This window comes from Alligator mississippiensis, chromosome 1 (assembly GCF_030867095.1).
Source record: "Alligator mississippiensis isolate rAllMis1 chromosome 1, rAllMis1, whole genome shotgun sequence".
NCBI lineage: Eukaryota > Metazoa > Chordata > Crocodylia > Alligatoridae > Alligator > Alligator mississippiensis.
The window spans coordinates 267,269,379-267,291,617 of NC_081824.1; the positions used below are offsets into that span (position 1 = coordinate 267,269,379).

A 22,239-nucleotide genomic window follows, 5' to 3' on the forward strand; every position below is an offset into this window, starting at 1 on the left:
GCAGCAGATTGGGTGGGAAGCAGCCAGCAGAGCAGGCAGGGGAAGGGGATTAGTGTGGCATCTGGGGAGGGTGCTGGGCTAATTTGTGGCCCACTTGCCAGAAGGGTTTGCCCCCACTGGGTTAGGCAGAGTGGCAGACCCGTGGATGGGATGGTTCAGTCTCCTTGAGTGGTGGAAGGGTTGGACTAGACCTGCTGAGGTCCTTTCCCACCCTACTAGTCTATGATTCTATGCTTTGGAAATAGCATATTTCCCCTCTACACCCATAACATAGAATTGGGTTTTAACCCTTCTAGACTATCCACTTACCATTCACTGGCTTAAGCCTGGCCTGTGTAGTATGTCTCTGGTGGCAATTAATGCTAACCGCTGGCCTTCCCAACTGTACAAGTCAGTCTGCTAGTGGTGCATGTGTGCTTCAATCATGCCCAGTATGCCTCATTTCAGTACTGTGCTGTGTGGATTGTGCCAGCATGGGACACGGGACTTCCTTGCACTGGGGCTTGTCCACAGGCAGGTGGGATACAAATGTGATCCATGGGTTAAACCAAGGTTATTCAACTTCTAAGTGGTTGGGGGCTGCATGCCCTGTGGGCCACACCAGCAGGGGCCTCACATTGTGTGGGCTGCACCAGAGTGAGCCCTAGGCCCCCAAGCTGCATGCCACATAGATGTGCCTTACCTACTGCGGCATGTTCCCATGCAGGTACCTTCCTATCACTGTGTTATCCCTCCTTGCTGCACCACATGCTCACTCATGCATTAAGCAAGCATTTTCCCCACCCCCCCAAAGACACCTTCCGTTGCCCATACCATGCATTGTGCTTCCCTGCTCCCTAGGATGGGTAGGAAGTAGCAGCTGGAGGAGGGAGTGGGAGTCCAGAGCTCCAACTGTTGTTGCAGCGGGGAAAGTGGGACTGCAATATGGGGGCTGCAACATGTAGCCTGCCTGCCAGTTGAACAATAGGTGTGGTAAAGGCCAAAGTGTGTGTAAGGGCAAAAGGGTTGTAAAATTTAGTACAAAGGGTGGTCCTTCTTTGGGGTGAGCTAGGTGTTTGACTGTAGGGCCTGTGGCAGTTAGAAAAGGAGTCCAGGACAACTGGCTGTTTTTTAAGGATGCCCTTCTAAGGGTGCAGGAACAAGTTATCCCAGTGTGACAGAAAAATGAGAAGTGCAACAGGAGATCAGTCTGGCTAGACAGCAATCTCTTCAGGGAGGTGAAACTCAAAAAGGAACCTATAAAAAGTGGAAACTCGATTATAGTACTAAGGAAGAATATAACAGCATTACATGGGCATGCAGGGAGAAAATTAGGAAGGATGAGGCACAATTTGAGATGCAGCTGGCAAGGGACATAAAAGGCAATAAAAAGGGATTGTACCAGTATGTCAGAAGTAAGAGAAAGACCAGAGAAACCATAGGTCCCTTATAGAACGCAGAAGGCAATTTAGTTATGCATAATTCAGAGAAGGCTGAAGTATTTAACGCCTTTTTTACTTCAGCCTACACACACAGGGGCAGCTAGGAGATTACAAGTGCAGCTGGCAGCAAAGATAGGGAAGGAGACAGACACTGTAGGGTAGTAAAACGATTTAGGGAATATTTGGAGAAGCTAGATGTTTTCAAGTCAGTAGTCCCAGATGGGATGCACCCTAGGATACTGAAGGAAAAAGAGAGGTAATTTCAGAGCCATTAGCTAACTTCTTTGAGAACTCATGGAGTTTGGGTGAGGTCCCAAATGATTGAAAAGGGGAAAATATAGTGCCCATCTTTAAGAAAAGGAAGAAAGAAGATATGGAGAATTACAGACCCTTTTCTCCTAGAGTAACATGGTCTCCTGACTCCTGTTACAGGGGTGACTTGATAACAGTCTTCAAATACCTGAAGGACAATTACAGATAGAATGGAGATGGGCTTTGGAAGAGTCACTCATTAAACAAAAAGGGGTTCTCAGCCATAATTCTGTTTGGAGCAGGTGCTCCACTAGAATGGTACAGGAATGAAAAGCTCATCTGTTAGCATCTGTGTCCCTTTTTTCTTGCTGCTTCAGGGAATCTCATCTGCTTGGCTTCTCTACCTTGAAATACCATCAACAGACCTTACTCTTATGCCCTGCCAGGAGTCTGGCTATCTGTTACTGGCTCCCGGGAGGCCCCCTCCTTCCCTCTTGTTAAATTCTTGCATGCTTATCCAACCTTCCTTTCTCTGCCTGGTAGTGGACTTTGTCCTTCTTGTTAGCATCTTCCTGTATGTCTGCATCTTTGATCTCAAGCAGTAGGAAAAGGTCCAGAACAGCTGCATGGGGCTCACTGTCAGCCTCACTGTCAGGAGATGCCCAAGGCTTTGTCTTTGTGCAATAACTTTTAGTGGCAGTAGGAGCCTTAAACAAGATGCTTCCTTTATGAAGTGTCACATTGGTTTAAGTGCCTGCACGATACAACAGAAGGGAAAACCAATAGGCAGGACGTACTTTATATGTTCATTTTCTCTGTAGAAGCTGAAAGTAGGGAAGTAGGGGAGGGACCATTTAAAGAGTCCAAGAAAGTGCAGAAGGCTGGTTGGTCCAGTGGTCTCTGGGTTTTAGGAGATTTTAATTTTATTCTTTCATTATTTCTTTCACTACAAATGTCCACTGTGACCTTGTATGAGTCACTGAAGGCTTCTTGGGCCTTGGTTGCCCATACAATGGGAACAATAGCACTTCTCTACCACACAGGAATCTTGTGAGGCTACATTAAAGATTTTGAAGTTCTCAGATGCTACAGTAGTGGGTATAAGCCACCCAGGTACATAAGCTAGCTATCCAAGACACGGTGTGTACTGTGTCCTGGTGAGTTATCTGCAGCTGATACTAATGGAAGCACATTTGAAGAATCTCATTAAGAGATATGGAATCCCTGGATGTCTCTACTCCTTTTTTTTTCTCCCTCAGGTCTCTCTATCACAAATGTGGGCTCATGTCCGTACATATATATAAGCACATTGTTCTCTGCAATGATTTGCTTGCTTCTACCATAGCAGTCACCAAGGGAAGACAGTGTGTGCCCGTACAGAAACCGCTCTGTGTGGAATTCTGCTGACTCCTTGCAATGGATAGATGATCCAGCTCTGGCTCCCTCCCAAAGGGTGACAGCTGTCTTGGATCTGTGTCCTTTCCCACCCCCTCAACACAACAAATACACTTCTCCATGAAAGCCTCCGCATCCTCATTCACACTTCAGCCCAGATTAAGTTCCAGAAATAAACAACTTGTTTTGTTCATGTTCTGCTTCCTTTTGGAGAGTGGTGTCATCTGCTACCAAGAGTGCCACTCACTTCTTCCTCCAGCAAAAGTTCATGCTGTCCAAAGAAAATTGAGTTCTCAGAAGTTGGTGGGGAATGAAAAATTTGGTTGAGTTTAAGTTTAGGATCACTTTATGAATAGGTTCATGTGACCTAGGAGTTCCCTTCCATCCTATATTCCCACATTCTCTTAGACACATGGCTTATCCTAGACATGCATGCACCAGCTACAATATTATCTTCTCTTCTGCTGCCAGATCACCAGGAAGTACTGCTTTTTCCTTCTAATGGAGGTCATAATCATAGTGGCCCATATATTTCTCTTCTTCAGACTGGATTATTGTAAGTAATTATATCTGGGGCTGAAGAGAGAAGCTACAAGCAGGACTGTATGACTGGCCCTGTTAAGTATGAATTTTTTTAATGGAACTGCTAGTGTACAGGGTGTGCTTGCACAAAGTGGTAGGTGGCTGATTCCATTGGCAGGGTTTTAGAGCTACCTGGATACAGCTCTGGCTTATTCCTGGAGGCCTTGAACTTCCCATGGCATCTCTCGGATGGGTCTATATGTTGGCTGCTGTGGGCCACATCATGTATTTCTTGTTTTTAATGTATGTCAGGAATGAGCCCCATTGTGATAAGCGCCACCAATACATTAAGGAAATGAATTAAATGGGTTTAATTTTTTGCACTTCTTTTTAACCGCTTTCACAGCTTTGGAAAACTAGCTAGGTTCAGAAGTATTTCCTCCTACCTCAACATCAAATAAATGAAAAAGGAACAAAGGCACAGACCTGTGTGCCTAAATAAAGAGACCTGGGCATGGAGTGTGTGTTCTCATCCACCAATGTTAGGTGTATTATAAGACTCCACTGTCTTGTAAAATATTGTTCCTAGCAGTGCATCTCTGCATGTTTGTTTCCATTTTTCTTTGAGCATGTTCTGTTCTCTCATGCACAGTTTTGACTTGACAGCTTTGACAGCCTTGCATCTTCTGTCAAGAATCCCACAGCTACCCAGCCTTTAACCACTCTTTCTTCAAGGGGTAAATTAAGGATAACAAGGTTTGGTTAATTTATTAAAAAAACAGTCAGGGGTCCAGTTATGGCTTTCATAAAGCTTAAAGTGTGGCTTGGAAGTAAAATTTATAAGCAGACCAAGGAAAAAGTATTCTTGGAAAAAAAACCCAGGACGCAGTGGATCATCTTCAGTGTGAGAGTACCATAGCTCAGTGGGCTGGCATTCTTCCCTAGCACCCTAGCACCCAGCTGTTTTTTCCCCCAGAGTCCACACAGCTTAACCATTTATGTGTTTTCCCTTTAACTTAGCTGGCAAAGTTTTCTGGCCTGTTCAGGTTGATGTCCAATAACTCTTGAAACATAGGGCAAGATCCAGAAGACTGGAAGAAAGTAATACTGTGCCCAAATTTAAAAAGGTTAAGCTTCAATACAAGAATGGACTTGGGCACCTATAAGTTAGGTATCATCCTGCTGAGTATTTAGATGGTTGTTCCAAGAGTAGAATCCCAGAGAGAGGTGCAAAGACTCCCAAAGACTCCCAATATAGTCTCAGGGGGGAGTTAGGAATGGAGCCCTAATGGAGTCCAGAAAATCTGTGCTTCACATAGGAAACCACTTAGAACTAGCCAGTATGACATGTGCTAAGCATTAGGGTATATCTGAGATTCTGCCTATCTTGGAGCCTACCTTGGAGCTTAGATGCCTGAGTCAGGGCCAGTCCAACCGTTAGGCAAACTAGGCAGTTGCCTAGGGCACCAGAATTTGGGGGGTGCCAAAATTATATGCAGAACAAAATAACAGGAGCATCATTCTAAATAACAGCCCTGGCTGGCTACGGCTCCACCTTGGTCTAAGACCTTTGGTTTGGTAAGGGGAGAAAGACCTCTGAAAAGATCTCAGAGGAAATATCACTAGAATCGTGACTCCTACCTTTTGGATGACAAGGTACACAGTGGTGGGGACACCAAGGTACACAGTTCGCCTAGGGTGCCAATTACCCTTCGACTGGCCCTGGTCTGCATCAAAACATAGCCAGAGCTTTAAATCGTCCCTCGAGGGTTAGTGCCTCCGAACATTTTTTCAGAGAACTAAACTAAACTAAGAGGGCTCACTCTTTGTGCATTGTGGTGGATGTGCTGTGCACCTTTTCTCTAAGTGTACAGTTATTAGAGCACTGGCCTGGGAGGTGAGAGATCTGAGTTCTAGGCACTCTTTAGTCTGAGGGGGTTCAAAATAACTTTTTCCAACTCCTTCGAGACAGACCTACACACCAGGCAGTTGGCTAGGATGGGATGAGGGCATTCTTCATCCCTCCTGTTGAAGTTGTATCACTGTACATATAAGAAAATGTGGGAACATGAGATTCAGAGGCCAGGTGCAGGATGGAATCCAACACTGTAGCCTAGTGGTTAAGGCACTTGCATGACAGGGCTGTGTTCTGGTTCCCATTTCCAAGTATTTCTGGGCTTTCTATTTAATAATTGTTTCATATAAAATGCATCAAGTCCTGGAACCAGAGACCAGATCAGGGTAGGATTTTTTCCACCCAGAAAGTGTGTCCTGGCCATTGGGCTACAAAGTCATGCCTTTCTGCACACTTGAAGAGGAGTGATGTAGAGTTCCCCCATCCACCCTAGTTTATAGCTGTTGGTTAAAACACTCTTCCAGGAGCTGAGAGATGCAAGTTTGACCCCCTCCGGCTGAAGAGGACATGGGACTTGGGTTGTCCATTTGCTGGGCAACTACTCTAGCCAGTAGGCTATTCTATAAAAGGTGGGCACCATCTGTTCTTCCTAGAGAGGGGCCCTGTCCAGTCACTTGGCGCACAGGTGCTCCAAGCACGCCTACTAGATCAGGTTGCTCAGAGGATTTAGGCACTGCCTAATTTCTGGATCCTATCAGAGTTCTTGGCACTGAACTCCCCAGTCTAGTGTATACATGGGTAGGTGCAGAAACAGAATGCAGGCATGTAGGGAAAGTTCAGGTCAGGGAGGGAGGTTGCACCAAGTGTGAATGGTTTCAGAGTTGCGATATTTTGTTTCCAAGTTTTGAACTATGGCGCCTAAAGCTTGCTTTAAGTTCCTCTATGAATCCAGTCCTAAATAAGACAAACAAGGTAATTATAGCCCTGTCAGCCTGACACAGATAACAGGTAAAATAATGGAATGGCTGATACAGGACTTGCTGTAATAAGGAACGAAAGGAAGATATTATAATTAATGCCAATCAACCTGGGTTTATGGAAAATAGATTCTATCAAATTGACTTGTAATTTCATAAAAAACAATATTAAGTTTGGCTGATAAAGGTAGCAGCGTTGATGTGATCTATACCGACACTCTTGAGAGGCACGTGACTTGGTAGCCCATGACATTTTGATTAAGAAACTAGAAGATGCAAAATCAACATGGTACATTTTAAAAGATTTAAACCTAGATCATGATCAGGATGTAATTGTGAATAGAATTGCTGATTTTGAGTGTTTCTAAATGAGGCCTGGCTGGATTGGTTCTTGACCCTACACCATTTAATATTTTTATCGCTGTCCTGGAAGAAAATGTGAAAACATTATCAATGAGATTTGCTGATGACACAAAGGCTTAAGGGAGTGATAAATAACAAAGGAGGACAGGTCACTTAGCACCTTCTGGATCACTTGTTAAACTGGGCATAAGCAAACAATATGTTATTTAATGTATCCTAATGCAATAAATCTAGAATAAAAAAATAGAGGCCATGTTTACTGGGTGGGAGCTCTATTGAAAAAAGTGACTTTGAAAAGGACTTGTGAGTCATGGTTAATAATATGAGTTCCCAATGAGATGCCGGGATGTATAAATAGAGAAATATCAAATAGGAGTAGGGAGGTAACATTACTTCTGTAGCAGTCATGTCAGCGCCAAATACTGGAGTACTATGTCCAGTTCAGCTCAAGAAGGATGTTGCAAAATTGGAGAAGGTTTAGAGAAAAAAAAGATAAAGGGACAGGAAACAAGTGTTAAACTCAAAGGAAGATGCAAGAAACTTTGTCTGTTTATCAAAGAGAAGGTCACAGACTGACTTGATTGAAGTCTTTAAATATCTGCCATGAAAAAATTTAACAAGAGGTCTCCTAAGCATAGCCAACAAAAACATAACAAAATCCAATGGCTGGAGGTTGAAACTAGACAGAACTCAGCTAGATTTGAAACGAAATGTTTTAACCATTGAAAGTAATTGGCCATTGGAACATTTTACATTAAGTGGTGGATTTGCCATCTCTGGACATTTCTAAACCAAGATTGGATGCTCTGTTTCAAAAAGGAATTAATTTGGCAAAGTCTTGTAGTCTGCATTATTCAGAAGGTTAGCCTAGCTGATCACAATGGTTCTTTCAGGATTTATAATCTAGGAATTCCAACTATATATAAATATGAACCTACGCTTCCTGCAGTTCTTACTATACACACCCACGCATAAAAAAATACTCTCTGCTTCTCTGTTGCAATTACACACACAGCAGTGTTTTTTTGTCTTGTATTTATATACTGCGTGGCTTTGAATACAATGGGGAAAAAATTAAAATATTGGTCTGGGAGCAGCCATTTTATGTCTGTATGGCTGCAGAGTAAAACAACAAGTTTTATTCCTGTTATGAAACTAGTGTGTTATTTTATGTGAGAATCTCAAGTTTCCTCCTGAAAAGCTGCAAAGAATCATTGTGACCTTGGCACCTGAAAAAGAATCCTATGTAGGGTGTGTTGTTTATGCAGAAGAATAACCATGTGCTTTTGAAGCACCACCAAAAATCTTTAGGTTGTTCAAAATTTATCATCAAAGCAGAACTTAGAGGACCCATGCCTCATTGTGATACAAATTGAGAATGCATCTAATTAATATTTTGATACTGTAAATCACCTACTAAGAAACAGACTCATTGCATCCAGTGTACAGTCTCTTAAGTTTGGTGGAGAGTGAAAGCTTCACACTGTTATTCTGTCAAATGCAGGCAGACAGCCCAGGAACAACAATATTTACAGAGACATACACTTCAGCAATCTTTTGCTGTGATGCCTCCAGCAATGAAAGCGAGATTCCAATTTGATAAAACAAATGAAGAAAAGGAGGGAGATTTCAATTGTGCCTGTTCTGAAGAGGGTCAATGAACACTCTGAATCTAATGGTTTATTATATTACACCTTTTGTGACATGCTGGTCTCTATGTACTAAAGCAATACAGCAGCATCTATTGGCTGACTCCAGCCTCACATCCCAGAAGGCTGTTGAAAACAGTTTCTATGGAAATTGCTGCAAGGAAAATTCAGAGGACTGAATGAATGTGCAAAAGTGTGCAGGAAAGCAATAGAATTTTCAGGAAAAATGGCAGGTTTTCAGGAATGTTATTGAAGTGGGTTATTCAAAAGTGAGGTGCTGGTTAAAGATGTCAGGGTGTTAAAAAAGGATGTGCCATATATATCTGTAACAAAAATAAATGTTTGCTAGAGAGTGTGGAAGATGGGGAGGGGAGAAATAGCCACCAGAGCAAGAGAAAAAGTCAGTATTTCTTGGAGAATGACTTAGAAAATAAATAAGTTGCATATTGTCACTATTGTTCACATGACTGTGTGACTCTGTTTCTGAAAAGATAACTGCTTCCAGATGGGTTTTGGCATCATTTGTAGCAATGGATTATAACGTGGTATTATTCCACCCCAGTCGTGCTGTGGTGGGAATAGGCATGGATGATCTAAGTATGCCCATGGGGAACTAGAGGCACAGATTTTTAGTGATATGCTCTACTGGACCAGCTGTATAGTGGGGTGAGCTGTTGGACATGCCTTTGGGCATTAAGCACCCTTTCTCAAGTCTAAGTCTTTCTTAGCAGGAGTGAGGGTCAGGCACAGGCATGGAGGGGCAGACATCAGGGGACACGTGGCAGAGGGGCAGGCACAGGCAGGCCCGGGGTGGGGCGGGAAGATGAATTTAAGATGACCTTTCCCTAATTAGATTCTATATGTAGAAAATTATAACAAATCTAATTGGGGGGGGGGGTGTCATTTTAAGTTAGAAGTTGTCTTGGATTCGAATAAATATGGTAGTTGCTTTCACAAGTAGGACATCTCGATGCCATTTTCACCCCACAGCAGTCTGGGCTTGGCAGAGACTGCTTCCTCATTGATTTCCTATGACACTATGTTTAATTTGATCGGGTGAGCATTGTCCCCAAGTCAGTACTACAGTTTTGTAACAGTTTTGTTGTACCTGTAGCCGTCCTTCCTGGAGAAGGAGTGAGGCTCTGTAAGAGTTGCGGGAAGGTAAAAGGGTAGTCCCAGGGAGAGCAGAGAGCTGGAGAGAAGAGTAATCCCAGGGAGGACACAGTGGAGTCTGAGGAAGGACAAAGAGAACTGCAGTAACACAGTAAATGCTATTTGGAGCTTAGCAATCCAATGTGCTGTTTGAGATGTTAGCACCCTGTCTTCCCTCTCACCTGCTTTTTGAGGAAAAAAAACACCCCCTTTACCAGAAGCTGAGCAAAGAAGGAGCTCTCTGAGGTGGGGGTGCTGTGGATTGCTGGGGAAGCCAGGGACCAAGAGGAGCCAGGGTCTCAAAGCCAGAGGTTTGCCCCTCAAGAAGCCATGCCAGGGTTGGCTTCAGGGGTGTTTCAGGGGAGGGAGACTGACCAAAGCTTTGTTTTGGGGAGTCCCGAGACAGAGCCTCCCTTTGAAATGGTGTGGTTTGTGACATTGCAGGGGCAGGATTGTTCCATAGGCCATCAGACAAAAGGTCTAAGTCAGTCTGGAACATGTAGGTAAGGCAGGATTCCTGTCATCTGTCATATACAGCAAATTGGCAACTCCCATCTACTGAAAAAGAGGCAGCCTCAGACTATATGGACATTTCAAAGTAACCATAAATCCAGTGTTGCATGCATAACAATACCACTTCCTTGTACTGAAAAGCTTTCCTTCCTTAGCCGAGTCAAAAGTTTAGCAAAACTGACATGAGCCAAAATTACTTGTGTATGCTGGTGGAGGAAAAATATCTAGGAGTGGCAAACAGTAGTGACGCATAAGGGGTTTTACCAATCTAGTGTCTATCATCTAGGACAACATCAACAGCAGCCTTGTTCCAGGAGGTTATGGATGAGGGGGGGAACTTAAGCTCGTCAAGTTAATGAGGGCCTTGGCTTTGAGTCCAATAGCACCAAGATCTTTCCTGCCAGATTTTGAGTGGGATTGTCAGGATAGCGCTGTATGGACAGTGAACTCTGTTCTTGTTCATTTTCCTGGAGCTCTGACCCATTCTGCACAGAACCTCAGAGATCATATTCCATCTGCTGAGATAAATCATCATAGCTTCCTTGACTTTGCTGGAACTACCCCAATTTCAGCAGCTGGGGACGTGGCCCTAAACAATAGATTCTGTTTCAACCTTCCTTCCTTATGTGTCACAGAGACAATGGAAAGACTGAACAGTGAATAAGAAATTCTCTACAACCCTTCATGGAAGTGTATAGTCTATGGGACAGGGACTGTTTTGTTACAGTGGTAGAGAGCCTTGCACAATGGGGCTGCAGCCTTTAAAGGGGATTCTAGACACCATCTCAACCCTTAATAAAAATCTGTGTCATGTCAAGGGAACATTGTGAGGGTGATGGTATAAAAAATTAATTGTATAACAAAAATAAGCTTTTTAAACCTTTATAATTTGAACACTCCTAAATGGACTGGAAAAAGGTACTCTTGCCACCAAGGGTTTGTCTTTCAATCTAATTTTACCTTAAATGAGGGACTGATTTTTTTCTAAAGATGTTACAACAGCATTCATCATGGCAGAAATGTTCTGTTTTTCTTACTCAGGATGATTAAATTGTTTTTGTTCACACTTTAAAAAAATGTTTTCTTGCTGGGACCCAGCACAGAACATTTCAGTGGCAAAAACAAAGGTACCAGGATATTTTAAGTAATTGGGAAGTTAGAGTGGAAATTCTTTTAACTATCTTAAGGATAGGAATTGCTTTGCCCTCTGACTACAACACACCCTAGGACTGCTCCAAATTTAGGCCTGATGTTGCATAAGGAAATTGGAAATTTTCTTTGGCTAATGTAAGATGGGACAACACTGCAAGCTACTCCCTCTCTGCTTTAAAGATGAGCTTTATCAGCAACTACAGAATTAAAAAAAATCTAGGCTTTGTGGTTATGGAGGAAAACTTACAAATTGGAACATTGTTAAGTGAAACTCTGCTCACCTTGCTGGAACAGTAGGCTGCATCCTGGAAGGTTGAATGTTCTGGCCCTGTTCCAGCAAAGCATTTAACCATGTGCTTAATTTGAAGCATGTGCATAGTCCCGCTCAGATCAAGTGTCTTGACCTCTTGGGAACTAGTGGGGGCATCCAAATCCTAAAACCTCTGGGCTTGGGCCTGCATGTACGATGTCTGCCAATGGATCTGGGAGTATCTGAAGTCCTAGGGATGGAGGATGCTCACTGGTTGTAGTGCTATACATAGTGTTTAGAACAATTGAGTTCTGTCTGCTCAATTGATATGGTTTTTGGAATGACTGAGTTCTGCTCAACCAATACAATTTGAACCTGACTTAGCTGATTTAACCTGGAGTATGAAATATAGTCATAAAAAAATGTGCATAGCCACATTCTCACAGAATATTCCATGCTCTTAGGTGCTGTGTGAGTGAATGGGAGACCATTTTTTCCTCCAGAACTGATTTCAGAGCCCTCTTTCTCATCAGGGTCAGTAGCCCATTGGGTAACTTTTGCTTGCACACCAGTTCATTATTCCTCTCAGAAGCCTTTTTCCTACCATCTTTCCTACACCATGCTGCCATGCAAATCCTGCATCCCACTGCTCAGATGACATCCAGTGACAGCCAGAAGCCCTCTGAGCCATGTACAATTATAGCAATCCACTGCCACAACCCAGGGTGGCAAATTCAGGCAAATTCAGAATTCCAGGATAACAATCCAATCCACACTGGCCTTTGAGTGCATCCTGAGAGAAACGCATCTGGTGTGGGCAGCCTCTGGGGGCTTAAGACAGAACAGGCTGTCCGCTTTCCCCTGCCAGAGTTCTCAAGGCTGCATGCCTAGCAAATGGGGGTGCACTGCATCCCCTCCTGCCCAGTCACCATTGCTGGGATTGCTGTTGGACATGCTGGGTAGGCACTTGTTTTAAGTTGCTGGATGGGTGCACAGCCTGCTTGCTCATGCGTGTGGGCAAATTCCCGGGTATAGGTTGTAGCTGTGTTGGTCTAAGGACAATAGGCAGACAAGGTTCTTTGGGTAAATCTTTTATTAGACCAACAGATTGTAGATGTTTAGTCCTCTGGGAACGAAGTTGTGTTTTTTGCATAGGCGTAGGAAATACGTGTCTCTGTTGGGTTTGGCTTCTTTCTTTTTCGTGTTGCATAGGCTCCATCTCAAACGGCAACATTGGCTATCTTCCATGTTTCAGGGGTACGGGTTGTAGCCATGCTGGGCTAAGGCAAAGTCCCTGCACTCCATTCTTGCAATCACAGACCATGAGGACCTCAGGAGGTCATCTAGTCACCCCTGCTCAAAGCATGACCAGCTTCAAATTGCATCCAAACCACGCAACCCTCCTAGTGAGAGTCTTCCCTCACACCCAACCTCAACTTCCCTTGCTGCACCCTAAGCCCATTGCTCCTTGCAATGGAGAAGAGGGGTTCCCTGCAACACCCCCAAAGGAGCGCAGCACCTCCCCCAGCCGGCGACTCCCCCCGCCGCAGGGGCGCACAGACGCGGGGCCCAGCCCCCCGGGGCAGCCACGTGACGCGCCGGCCGGGGGCGGGGCCGTGGCGCCCCGCCCCGCCCCTCCCCTCCCCCGGGAGCGCCCATTGAGAAGTCTGCGGTGCTGGCGGCTGCCGGGTGCGGGTTGTGTGTTGTGCGCTGCCCGGCAGGGAAGGGGCTGCCTGCTGCATGGAAAGCGCAGGAAGATGGATGGGTCCCTGCTAGCCTGGCTGCTTCTTCTGGGGCTCGCAGGTAAGGGGGCTGTGCCCGCCTCTGCTGCAGCAGCGTCCCCAGGGGCTGGCTCCCGGGCACCCTGGCCTGGAGTGGGGAGGCAGCTTGCTGTCAGGGGGCATCTGTGCCATCCCCCCCCCCCGCCCCCTGGAAGGCACTTGCCTGCTGCACCCCTCTGGCCACAGCGCTGTGCGGGGAAGATGGTCCAAAGTGAAGGGAGCCCCTGTGATCACCTCCCTTCTCTAGAGAGGGCAGCTTGGGAGGAGCGCTCCCTCCCACCCCCCATGATCCTGTAGGGTTGGCTCAGGTTTTTGGCAGAAAAGCCAGGGGTTAGGGAAGGCCAGGAGGGGCTGGGGGAGGAGGGCTAAAGAAGCAATCCAGCGGAAGCTGGGAGGTGACGGCTCCCACGCTTAGGTCTGTCCCCAGCTGTTGCCCCAGAAGAGTTTGCAGAGACTTTGTGCGTAAGGGTTGAGCCGCAGTCCTCATGTGGCAATGGTGTGTGCCCTATGGGGCTGGGAGAGTAGCTTTGTGTCTACCTGCGTGCTGCCTGGGGATCCATCCCTGCTGACCAGGGTGGGGGTGGTATAGGCTGCTTCCCTCTTACCCCCCCTGTGAGGACCCATCATTCCTTGCTTCCCTAGGGACAGCTCCAAGGTCAGGGTGGCATTGCTCTTTGCCTGCTCCTGCATGGCACTGTCCCCACCTCACTTTGCTCTGAGAGGATTTTTCAGTGGGGAGGCTGCTCTCTACCAGGAAGCATCAAATTGATATATTCCTCTTTATATGGATATGTAACTCTGGATCCAACATCTGTGTGGGACCTGTGATACTCGGGCATCTTTGTCCTGAAGGGCTGAGGCAGGTGCCACTCAGGAGGACACTGATGTTTACTGGATCAGGGCAGGAAAAGGTGGTGTTGCCGGGGGACAGGAAGGAAGAACTAAGGGGTTGGGGGAGATAATGTGAACCCAGAGGGCCAGATTGTCCTTGGCTGCTGTGCCAGAGCGAGATTGCAAGGAGCCATGCCAAGGCCAGGAACAATTGAAGGAACTCTCCCTTCCTGCTCTCCTGGGAGCTTACTAGTCCACACACAAGATGTGAAGGAGCCCAGGCCACACCTGGCCTCTGCCTTGACTTGCAGAGAAGGGTGCCCTATACCTTTTATATAGATGGTGTAGCCTGGCTGGTCCTGCTGAGCCTTGGGGAGGAACTGTCCTTACACAATCTCTTCCAACCTCACTTGGGGCAATGTGACCTTCCACTGTTCCTCCTTGCATCTGAATGGTACAGTCAAGCCCATGGAAGGCCAGTGAAAAACAGAACCCTAGAGGAATGCAATGAGAGAATGGAGAAGAGAGAGGTCAAAGGGGAAAAGGTAAGGATGTAGGTAGACAGTGGTCTGAAAATGGGGTTAGGGACAGAGGAAAATTAGGGAAGGAAGAGGAAGTGTCCCACTCAGAGCAATGGAGTGGTCCCACAACCAGAAATGGTGGAATAGCAGCCCCTTGGCGTGGCAGCTGGGAGATGCTGCCTCCCTGGGAGCCAGTGCAATAGTGTCAGGAAAGGCTGCAGGCATCAGGGAGTCTAACAGCAGTGAAAGAAAAGCAGTGGGGGAAGAGGGAGAGGTGTCACATTTTGGACGTTTAAAATGCTTCTAAGTGGGATGTAGGTGGGTTTCCCACCAAAAAAAAGCCCTCAGACTTCCTAAGGCCCCCTTCCCCTGTCCCCCATCCTCTTCCCCAGATTCAGGATTCAGAACAAGAAATTCAGTTTCTACTGATAGCACCTCTCTCCCACCCACCCCGTCCTTGTTTTTTCATTCTGAGTCATCTTCAGTGCCGGTCCCTGCCAGGGCTTCACTGCCACATTTGGGGTTTAAGCAACTTCCGAGCCATCCTCCTCCCTCTTGCTGCTTGCATAATTATACTATTTCAGTAAGTGAGGACAGAGCTACAGCACACCCAGAACTACCACTATGTTAGATTCAGTTCACGGGGCTACTGCAAACTTTCCTCCTTACTCCCTCTTTCTAACTTGGTCCCAGCCTGCTACTTAACAGCAGGACAGTATCTTTCCCCACTCTTCAAAGAGCACCCCCCCCTGCATCTTTTACTGGCCAGCTCCAAGGAGCTTCTAAGTTTTTCCCTTTCCAAAGGACTCCCAGATCAGGGAATCTCATGTACTACTGTAAGGTTCACCCATATAATTTCCTTCTCACAGAGCCAGAGATCAGAACGTTTCCAAATGAGCTAAAAGACTGGATTATTGACAAAGTTCCCCTTGTTAAAGTAGCCCATAATTAAGGGGACTGGCTGCATTTTGAGCTTGTGCCAAGTGTGTGGAACAAAAGGTCCTACTGCAATAAGAGGGTCTGTCCAACTCACCTAGTGCTTGATTTTGTTTTTCAGAATGTGACTGTGTCACAGAGTGGTGCTGGCTGCCAACAGGCAAAGATCTTAAAGCAGGCAACAGGTTAGCAGCTGCCGAGTATATTGAAGGAGTCGAGGCATCCTTTGTTGGTGCACTGGACTCTGCAGAGTTTGTCTTTAGCTTTCTTCCCTCCTTCCCTCCATCTGCTGTTCTCCCAGTGCTGTCTTCACAGCCAAGAGAAAGCAAAGGTGTGGATGTGTGAGAGAGAAGCGCACACTGACTAACAAAACATAGGCTTGGGCTTTCATTCTCCTCAGTGGTCAAAGGGATGAAAGGTCTGTTTCAAGGTAAGGAATTCCAAGCCAGCCAGATCAGCACATTCCTTCTTCTAGAAAAGAGGGCTGGGGGTTGGGAGATGGAGAGAGAAGGGCAAAAGGAAAGAATGAGACGTAGGGAAAGTAGAGACAAAAGAGAGCAAAGGAGAGAAAGAGATTCTCGCCCCCTTCTCTCCCCGCCTTCCTTGTTTAGGTGGGCTGAGAAATTTCAGCTCAGCACTCACAGCTCTCTTCCTTCCAGCAGCTAATTCCTCTCTGTCCTTTGTTTGTCTTTAATTTTTGGCTCCTGCATTTATCTTTTGTTTGGTTTTGTGCATTGTGACTTTTTACTGCAATTTCAAAAAATCCTGTGTCAGTTCCAGTGGGCTTGGTTGTTTCTTTTTTTTTCCTCCCAGATGCCTGATGGCTGCCGTTTTATTAGCAGCACAGAAAGGATAAAGGGCAGTATGTCCTTCCTTTTTTTCCTGAAGGGAGTGGTGTTGCATGGGAGGGTATTCAGCCCACATTTTGGGAAGAGAGGGTATATAATTTGTTGAACCTCTCTGAGTCCACTAGCAAACTGCATAAACGTTCTGGGTGTTGGTGGGTTAGGGAAGGTGAGTCTTTCATTCATATGTACTCCTTTTTTTTTTTTCCTTCCTAATTATTATACCAAGTGGATTTCGTGCTCATAAAAGGTACAGCTTTGGAGACTGAAATCCTTAGTTTATCCCTGGAATGTGCAGAACTCTGGCAGCATCAGGAACAACATTCCCTTACCCTGACCCAGCCCAGTCCTGGTGGGCCAGCACTTAAGGATGAGGCCATGTGTAAAGACTTGGTCTGCAACCTCTTCTAAAGTCACTTTGCACTGCCAGAGGGCCACAAACTGTGACTGCAGTGCTGAAGGGGAGCAGAGGAGTCCTCCAATGGGGAGGCATCAGTGGATGGTATAAAGCAGGGGTGGCCAACCTGCAGCATGTATGCCACCAGTGGCACATGGCAGACTGGGGCGGGGACAGGCAGCACAGGGTGTAAAAAGCAGAGTATCAGGTCGGGCAGGGAGCATGGGGCAGAAAGTGCAGGGGCTTGGTCAGGGAGCACAGGGCAGGGAATGGATAGCTGAGTAGCAGATTGGGTGATGGAAAGGGATGGGTGGGGTTGGTACTCAGTGAAGGTGTGGGGCTAATTTTTGGCATGCCTGGCAAAAAAGTTGGTCCCCATTGGTATAAAGCTAGCAGTGCGCTCTCCCCTACCTGCATTCTCAGCTCCCACTTTGCAAGCTGTTTGAGGGCAAACAGAGCCGGCAAGGCAGAACTGGAGTGCAGTGTGCACTGCTGGCCCATGGCCAGTGGAATGGTCTCTGGGGAGACCATCCAAACTGCCTTCAGTTAAAGCAGCCCTGCTGCCAACTTCACCTTCTCCCACTTCAGCTGGATGTAGCTGTGCATGTCATTCCCAGCCCTTGAGTGGTGCTAGCTCTGGGGGCAGGACTAGTGCCTTCAAGAGCTCAGGTAGAATGTCCTTTGTAGATAAGGATAGAGAAGTTTAGTCTTCTGGTCCATTTCAGCCTGCACTTGTGGTGGGGCTACCTACCATAGGGTAGCTGGTCTGAAAGTGGTTTCTGGGGTGGTGGAGACTATATTACAGAAGCTGCCAGACAACAAACTAGCAGCTGGGAAAGACTTTCATTTAGCTGGGGAGGGCGGTGAATTTGATCTAGTAACCGGGGCTCTATTAATAATTTCACCTGAAAATACAGAAAGGAGTTTGGGGTATGTAATAGAGGAACAACAACATGAATGTGGCAGGAGGAAATGTCACATGAGCTGAGAATAAGGTGGGAGAAGCTACAGATAAGAGGCTAATGTCTAGGGGAATGGAGGATATTCCTGACCCTGGGGGGCTTGTGGCTGTGGAGTTCACCTTTCCAGTGAACTTGGGAGCATGGAGTCTCTGGAACCCTGTCAAGGCAATTGGTGCAGATCAGGAGAAAGGCCAGTGCCTAACGTCATTAGTTAGGCTGAAGAATCCAGATTAAACTCTATGCAGGCCATTTTCTTACTGGGGTTCTCCTGTCCTTTTGAAGGCATAGGGAGAAACATGTGTCTTCCCCTATGCCTGAAGAAGTGTGCTTGTGCCTGAAATCTTGTAAAGAACAATTTTTCCAACTAGTCAGTTGGTGTACTAAAAGATATCACACTTACTGAAATAAACTGGTCTGCCTCCTTCTCTGCACCTCGCTGCTTTTCCTCTTGAGTTTGGTGGTGGTTTGGCTGTGCTTCTTTGTTTTACCCGAGAACCGGGACAACAGTAGTTCACTGGGCCAACGTGGGGCAACATGATGTGCCTCAAACCTGGCTTGGAGGGTTAGCACCAAGGTTGAAAGCATTGTTTGGTCTGTCTGCTCTATTCAGATTGTAGTCTCTGGCTAGCTGACAAGGTTGACAACTACTGCCCAAGCAAATAAGAATACTAATCTACTGAAAACTAGGCTGAGACTCCAATTCACTTGACACGGGCCACTGCTGTAATGTATTAGTGAATCAGTGGTGACTTTGAATAGTGACATAGCTGGACTAGATTTATCTTAACAACCAAAAGATGAACTGCATTCAAACTTTCAACCAAAAGATGAAAGCCTCTTTAATGCCCCCCCCCCCCCCCCCCCCCCCAAAAAAAAAAAAATCCTTATATCTGAGCATACCTGCTTACCTCTCTATTTGTCTTCACCATTTCCCCTACCTTTCAAAGGTCAGCTGCCAGTTTCCTGATTTAGGCTTGATCTATGTTTAAGTGTTTTCTTGGCAAGGAATATGTTTCTTTTAAATTGCACCCCTAAGTGTCCTAGATATACTAGCAACAATTTCAAGGTAGGCAACACCCTGATGACAGCACCCCTTTGTCAGTATGACTTATTCTGCTTGGGGAGCCAATTGAAGCTGTCAGTGCAAGTATCCTCTTGCCAGTATAAGCTATGAGTCCCTTACTGGGGTTTTCCAGTAGATATTTCTACTAGCACAACCATTTAGTGGCTTAAAATATAATGTGAGAGAGAGTTATTTTTTTTTTAGGGTGATCTCTTTTATTGACCCAACTATGTAGTTGGAATAGAAATCTTTGCCTTTTGCATAACTTCTGGACCATCATGGTTACAACATCACTCTTGCACTTAAATTAAAGCAAAACTTAAAAAAATAATGTATATTGATTCTTCATGTGTGTCTGTGCCTGAACCTTTAGCGCAGTGATTGTCCACCTTTTTTTAGACTTGAGGCAGCCCTGGATAGACTCAAGGCATTCCTCAGAAAATGAGTACGGCTTATGATTTGAAATCTTGGGGTTTATCATGTGTATATGTTTTGCACACCTAACATTGTGTGGCAGTCCTGAAAGTATCTTGAAGCACCCCAATGTGCTGTGCCATTTTGGCTGAATATCACTGTTTGATTTGTGTTTTCAAGCTTTTATTTCAATACTATAAAGGTAGAAACTTTTTTTTTAAGAATGAAAGCTGAGATTCTCAAATAATCGCTCTTGGACAGGAGTGGGCAAGTATTTGGGCTGAAGGGCCACTTAAGGAGTTTTGGTAAGTTGTTGCAGGCTGGAGGTGGGGGGTGGGGTGCTGACATAACCTGGCGCAGAGGGGTGGGGGGCAATTGATCCTATCTAGCCCTGGGCCCGTCTGCCCTGCACCCATTGCCAGTGGCATCAGATGGAGAGGGCAGGTGGGGTCTCCATAGAGACCAGCCCATGACCCCCGTGGGCAGGGCGTGTTCAGCTGGGTGGATGAGATGGGGCTGTGGCAGACGGGGGGGACATCTGGGAGTGAGATGGGCAGGCAGGGTAGAGGCTGTGGCCAGGATTGCAGGGCAGTGACAGCGTGGGGCCAGGGCTCAGGCCCAGGGCAGAACTGTGATCTGCTCCATGCTTGTTTCTTTAACAGGTGCTGGTTCTGTGGGCAGGGACATGTGGAGAGCAGATCACAGTCTGTCCCAGATCCTGGCACCACACTGTCACTGTCCCAGCCTGCCCGCCCTACTCCCAGAAGCTGCTTCCAGTCCCCCCATGGCCTCATCTCATCCATCCAGCTGAGCACAGCCTGCCTGTGGGGGTCCCAGGCCAGTCTCCGTGAAGATCCCAGTCACCTGCCCACTCGGCAGTGGATGAACGGGAGATGGGCCAGGCTACCCAGGCAGCAGGGCCAGGACTGGTAGCAGCCAGAAGGAGCCACTGCTGCAGGGGCTGCCGGGAAATTGGGTCTAGCTGCTGCACTGGTCCCACCCTGCTGCGTGCCTGGGAGTAGTGGGACCAGCTGCACGCAACATGGCCCAGGCTGCCCCTTGTGCCTGGGCTGGGCAGAGATGAGGGACCTGCCACGGGCCAAATAGAATCCCTTGGCCAGCTGGACCCCACGGGCAGTATTCTCTCCACCCCTGGCTAGGAGCTGGACCTTTTAGTAAAAGTTCATGACTGTGAGACTCAGTAAAATCACAAGAATTGGCTGCAGTAGAAAAATAAGAAAAGAATGGGACATTTATATTTTTGAGAATTTGTCTGGATGAAGAATCAAGTTTACTCTTTCTGTTTATTTGCTGTAGTCAACCATTAGTACTAGTTGTACTAAGTTAGATGGGAGCTCAACAGGTCTGTCATGACTAAACTTTAATCACTTTTAATATCTCTTTCACATACTGCTTTTTACTCCAAACAGCCTAGGTTTCTGAACTCTGTCTTATTAGTCACATGAGGGTGTTTTGCCCAGCTATTGCTTTATGAATCATTCCAAGTTCAGCAGTGTGCTTTTGGAGTTAAGGAAAGCTAAATGGGCAGTGGTAATTGAAATGCAGCTACACTGATCCTTATACCATTTGGACCAGCTTGTTTTAATCTCTAGCATCTTGTTGGGCTTTCTGATGGATATTGCTGTAATGTATTGAGTGAATAGAGTCTCATTTTTTGGCAGAAGCAATAACAGGCGTTTAATTAATTTCTCAGCTTAGCAGTGTGTGTGCGTGCGTGTGTGTGTGTGTATGTAAAGTTATTTAGGCTTCAGTAGACCTTTCCAATGCAGAGACTACACTGTGCTTTCTGTGTGTAGTCTTTAGATACTGAGTGTAAAGGCGTATGTCAGAAAAGCAATTGGATGTTGCGTGGAAGATGCCAGATTGCTTACCATACGCCTCCCATACACTTTCCGGTGGAAACAGAACTCCCCTATTTTCTCACAAGTTTGCTTTTTCTGAGTGGGCACTGAGATGGGAGGGTGAGTGGTTAGTCAGATAAAAATTTGCTGAAGGTTTGCTAATCATTTATTAAAGCAGTCCCTGGCCTGTCCAACTCATTAATCTCATTTAACAGGAGATGGGGCTGTGCAGGGAAAAGAAGTTAGCTGAAAGCAACTTTGTTTACTAAGCATGGTACTTAAGTTCATCATAAGGGAAAGATTTAACTGTTTGCCATGTCTGCAGAGTCGTTGTTTTATCTGTTTTGGTAAAGCAACATTAAGTCACAAGATCAGCTAATTTCATGCTTTGGTATGGGGTGTAGCTAGCATGCAGTTCCCTTACAGAGCGGTGAGGTGGTGCCAGGCATTGCCAATGGGCTGTGGAAGTCCTTGATCATGGGTTTTGGGTTCTTCCCCTACTCAGAAATGAGGTAATGTATAAAGGCATCATCTTCAGCCTCAGCTGCTCAGTATTTGTTACCACCACCATACAACTGTTCAGCATATCTTATGTGTGGTGGTGGGACTTCTGAAAGGCATCTGTTTCTGTGCAATGTGAAATAGGACTGAACAGCCTACCCTACTGTGCCTATATTTCTCCAAAAGTGACATTAATTGGCTTCATTGGTGTCAGTCTGCAGAAATCAATAAACTAAATACATTCTGCATGTTGGATCTTGATAACATCTTCAGAATAAAAGCTTGAAACTTTAAAAAATTATATATATTGGTTGTTCTCATGTCTGTACCTGAATTTGTAGGGGGTGCTTAATTTTGTGTTCTCAAGGTTTTTTTCTGTACCCTGAGAATAGAAATGACTCTGGGTTGCCACACTGCTCTACTGCTGCTCCTGATGTTGAGATTTCTGATGTTTGCTTCTAAACCTATCCCTTCACTCCCAGTCTTATTCCTGGCTGTCTCTTCTGCTTTGTTGCCCTTTCACATCAAATACCAGCTTGCTTTACCTAACTTAAGGACACTGAAATGAAAGAAGGTTTCTTCCTTTATTTACTGCTGTAGCCTTTTATTGTCCAGGTCTCAGTGT

The 22,239-nt window shown here is 46.0% G+C and overlaps 1 protein-coding gene and 1 long non-coding RNA gene across 4 annotated transcripts in view; one reads left to right on the forward strand and one right to left on the reverse strand.

The window, feature by feature from the left end:
- Positions 1 to 12,576: 12,576 nt before the first annotated feature.
- On the reverse strand, positions 12,577 to 15,960 carry LOC109280384 (uncharacterized). Its single transcript, XR_002086681.2, has 3 exons — positions 15,668 to 15,960; positions 14,442 to 14,607; positions 12,577 to 12,854 (listed from the first exon to the last, which is right to left on the reverse strand). It is a non-coding gene; the product is annotated as an uncharacterized LOC109280384 (long non-coding RNA).
- ILDR2 (immunoglobulin like domain containing receptor 2) overlaps positions 13,144 to 22,239 on the forward strand; it is a 47,031-nt gene continuing 37,935 nt past the window's right edge. For 2 of the 3 annotated variants that reach the window (XM_006262268.4, XM_059720601.1), the window contains exon 1: positions 13,144 to 13,304. In XM_006262268.4, the coding sequence (XP_006262330.1) occupies positions 13,259 to 13,304 (46 nt within the window). In that variant the 5' untranslated portion in view covers positions 13,144 to 13,258. The remainder of the gene's footprint in view (positions 13,305 to 22,239) is intronic. The other variant, XM_059720600.1, reaches the window with a different exon arrangement.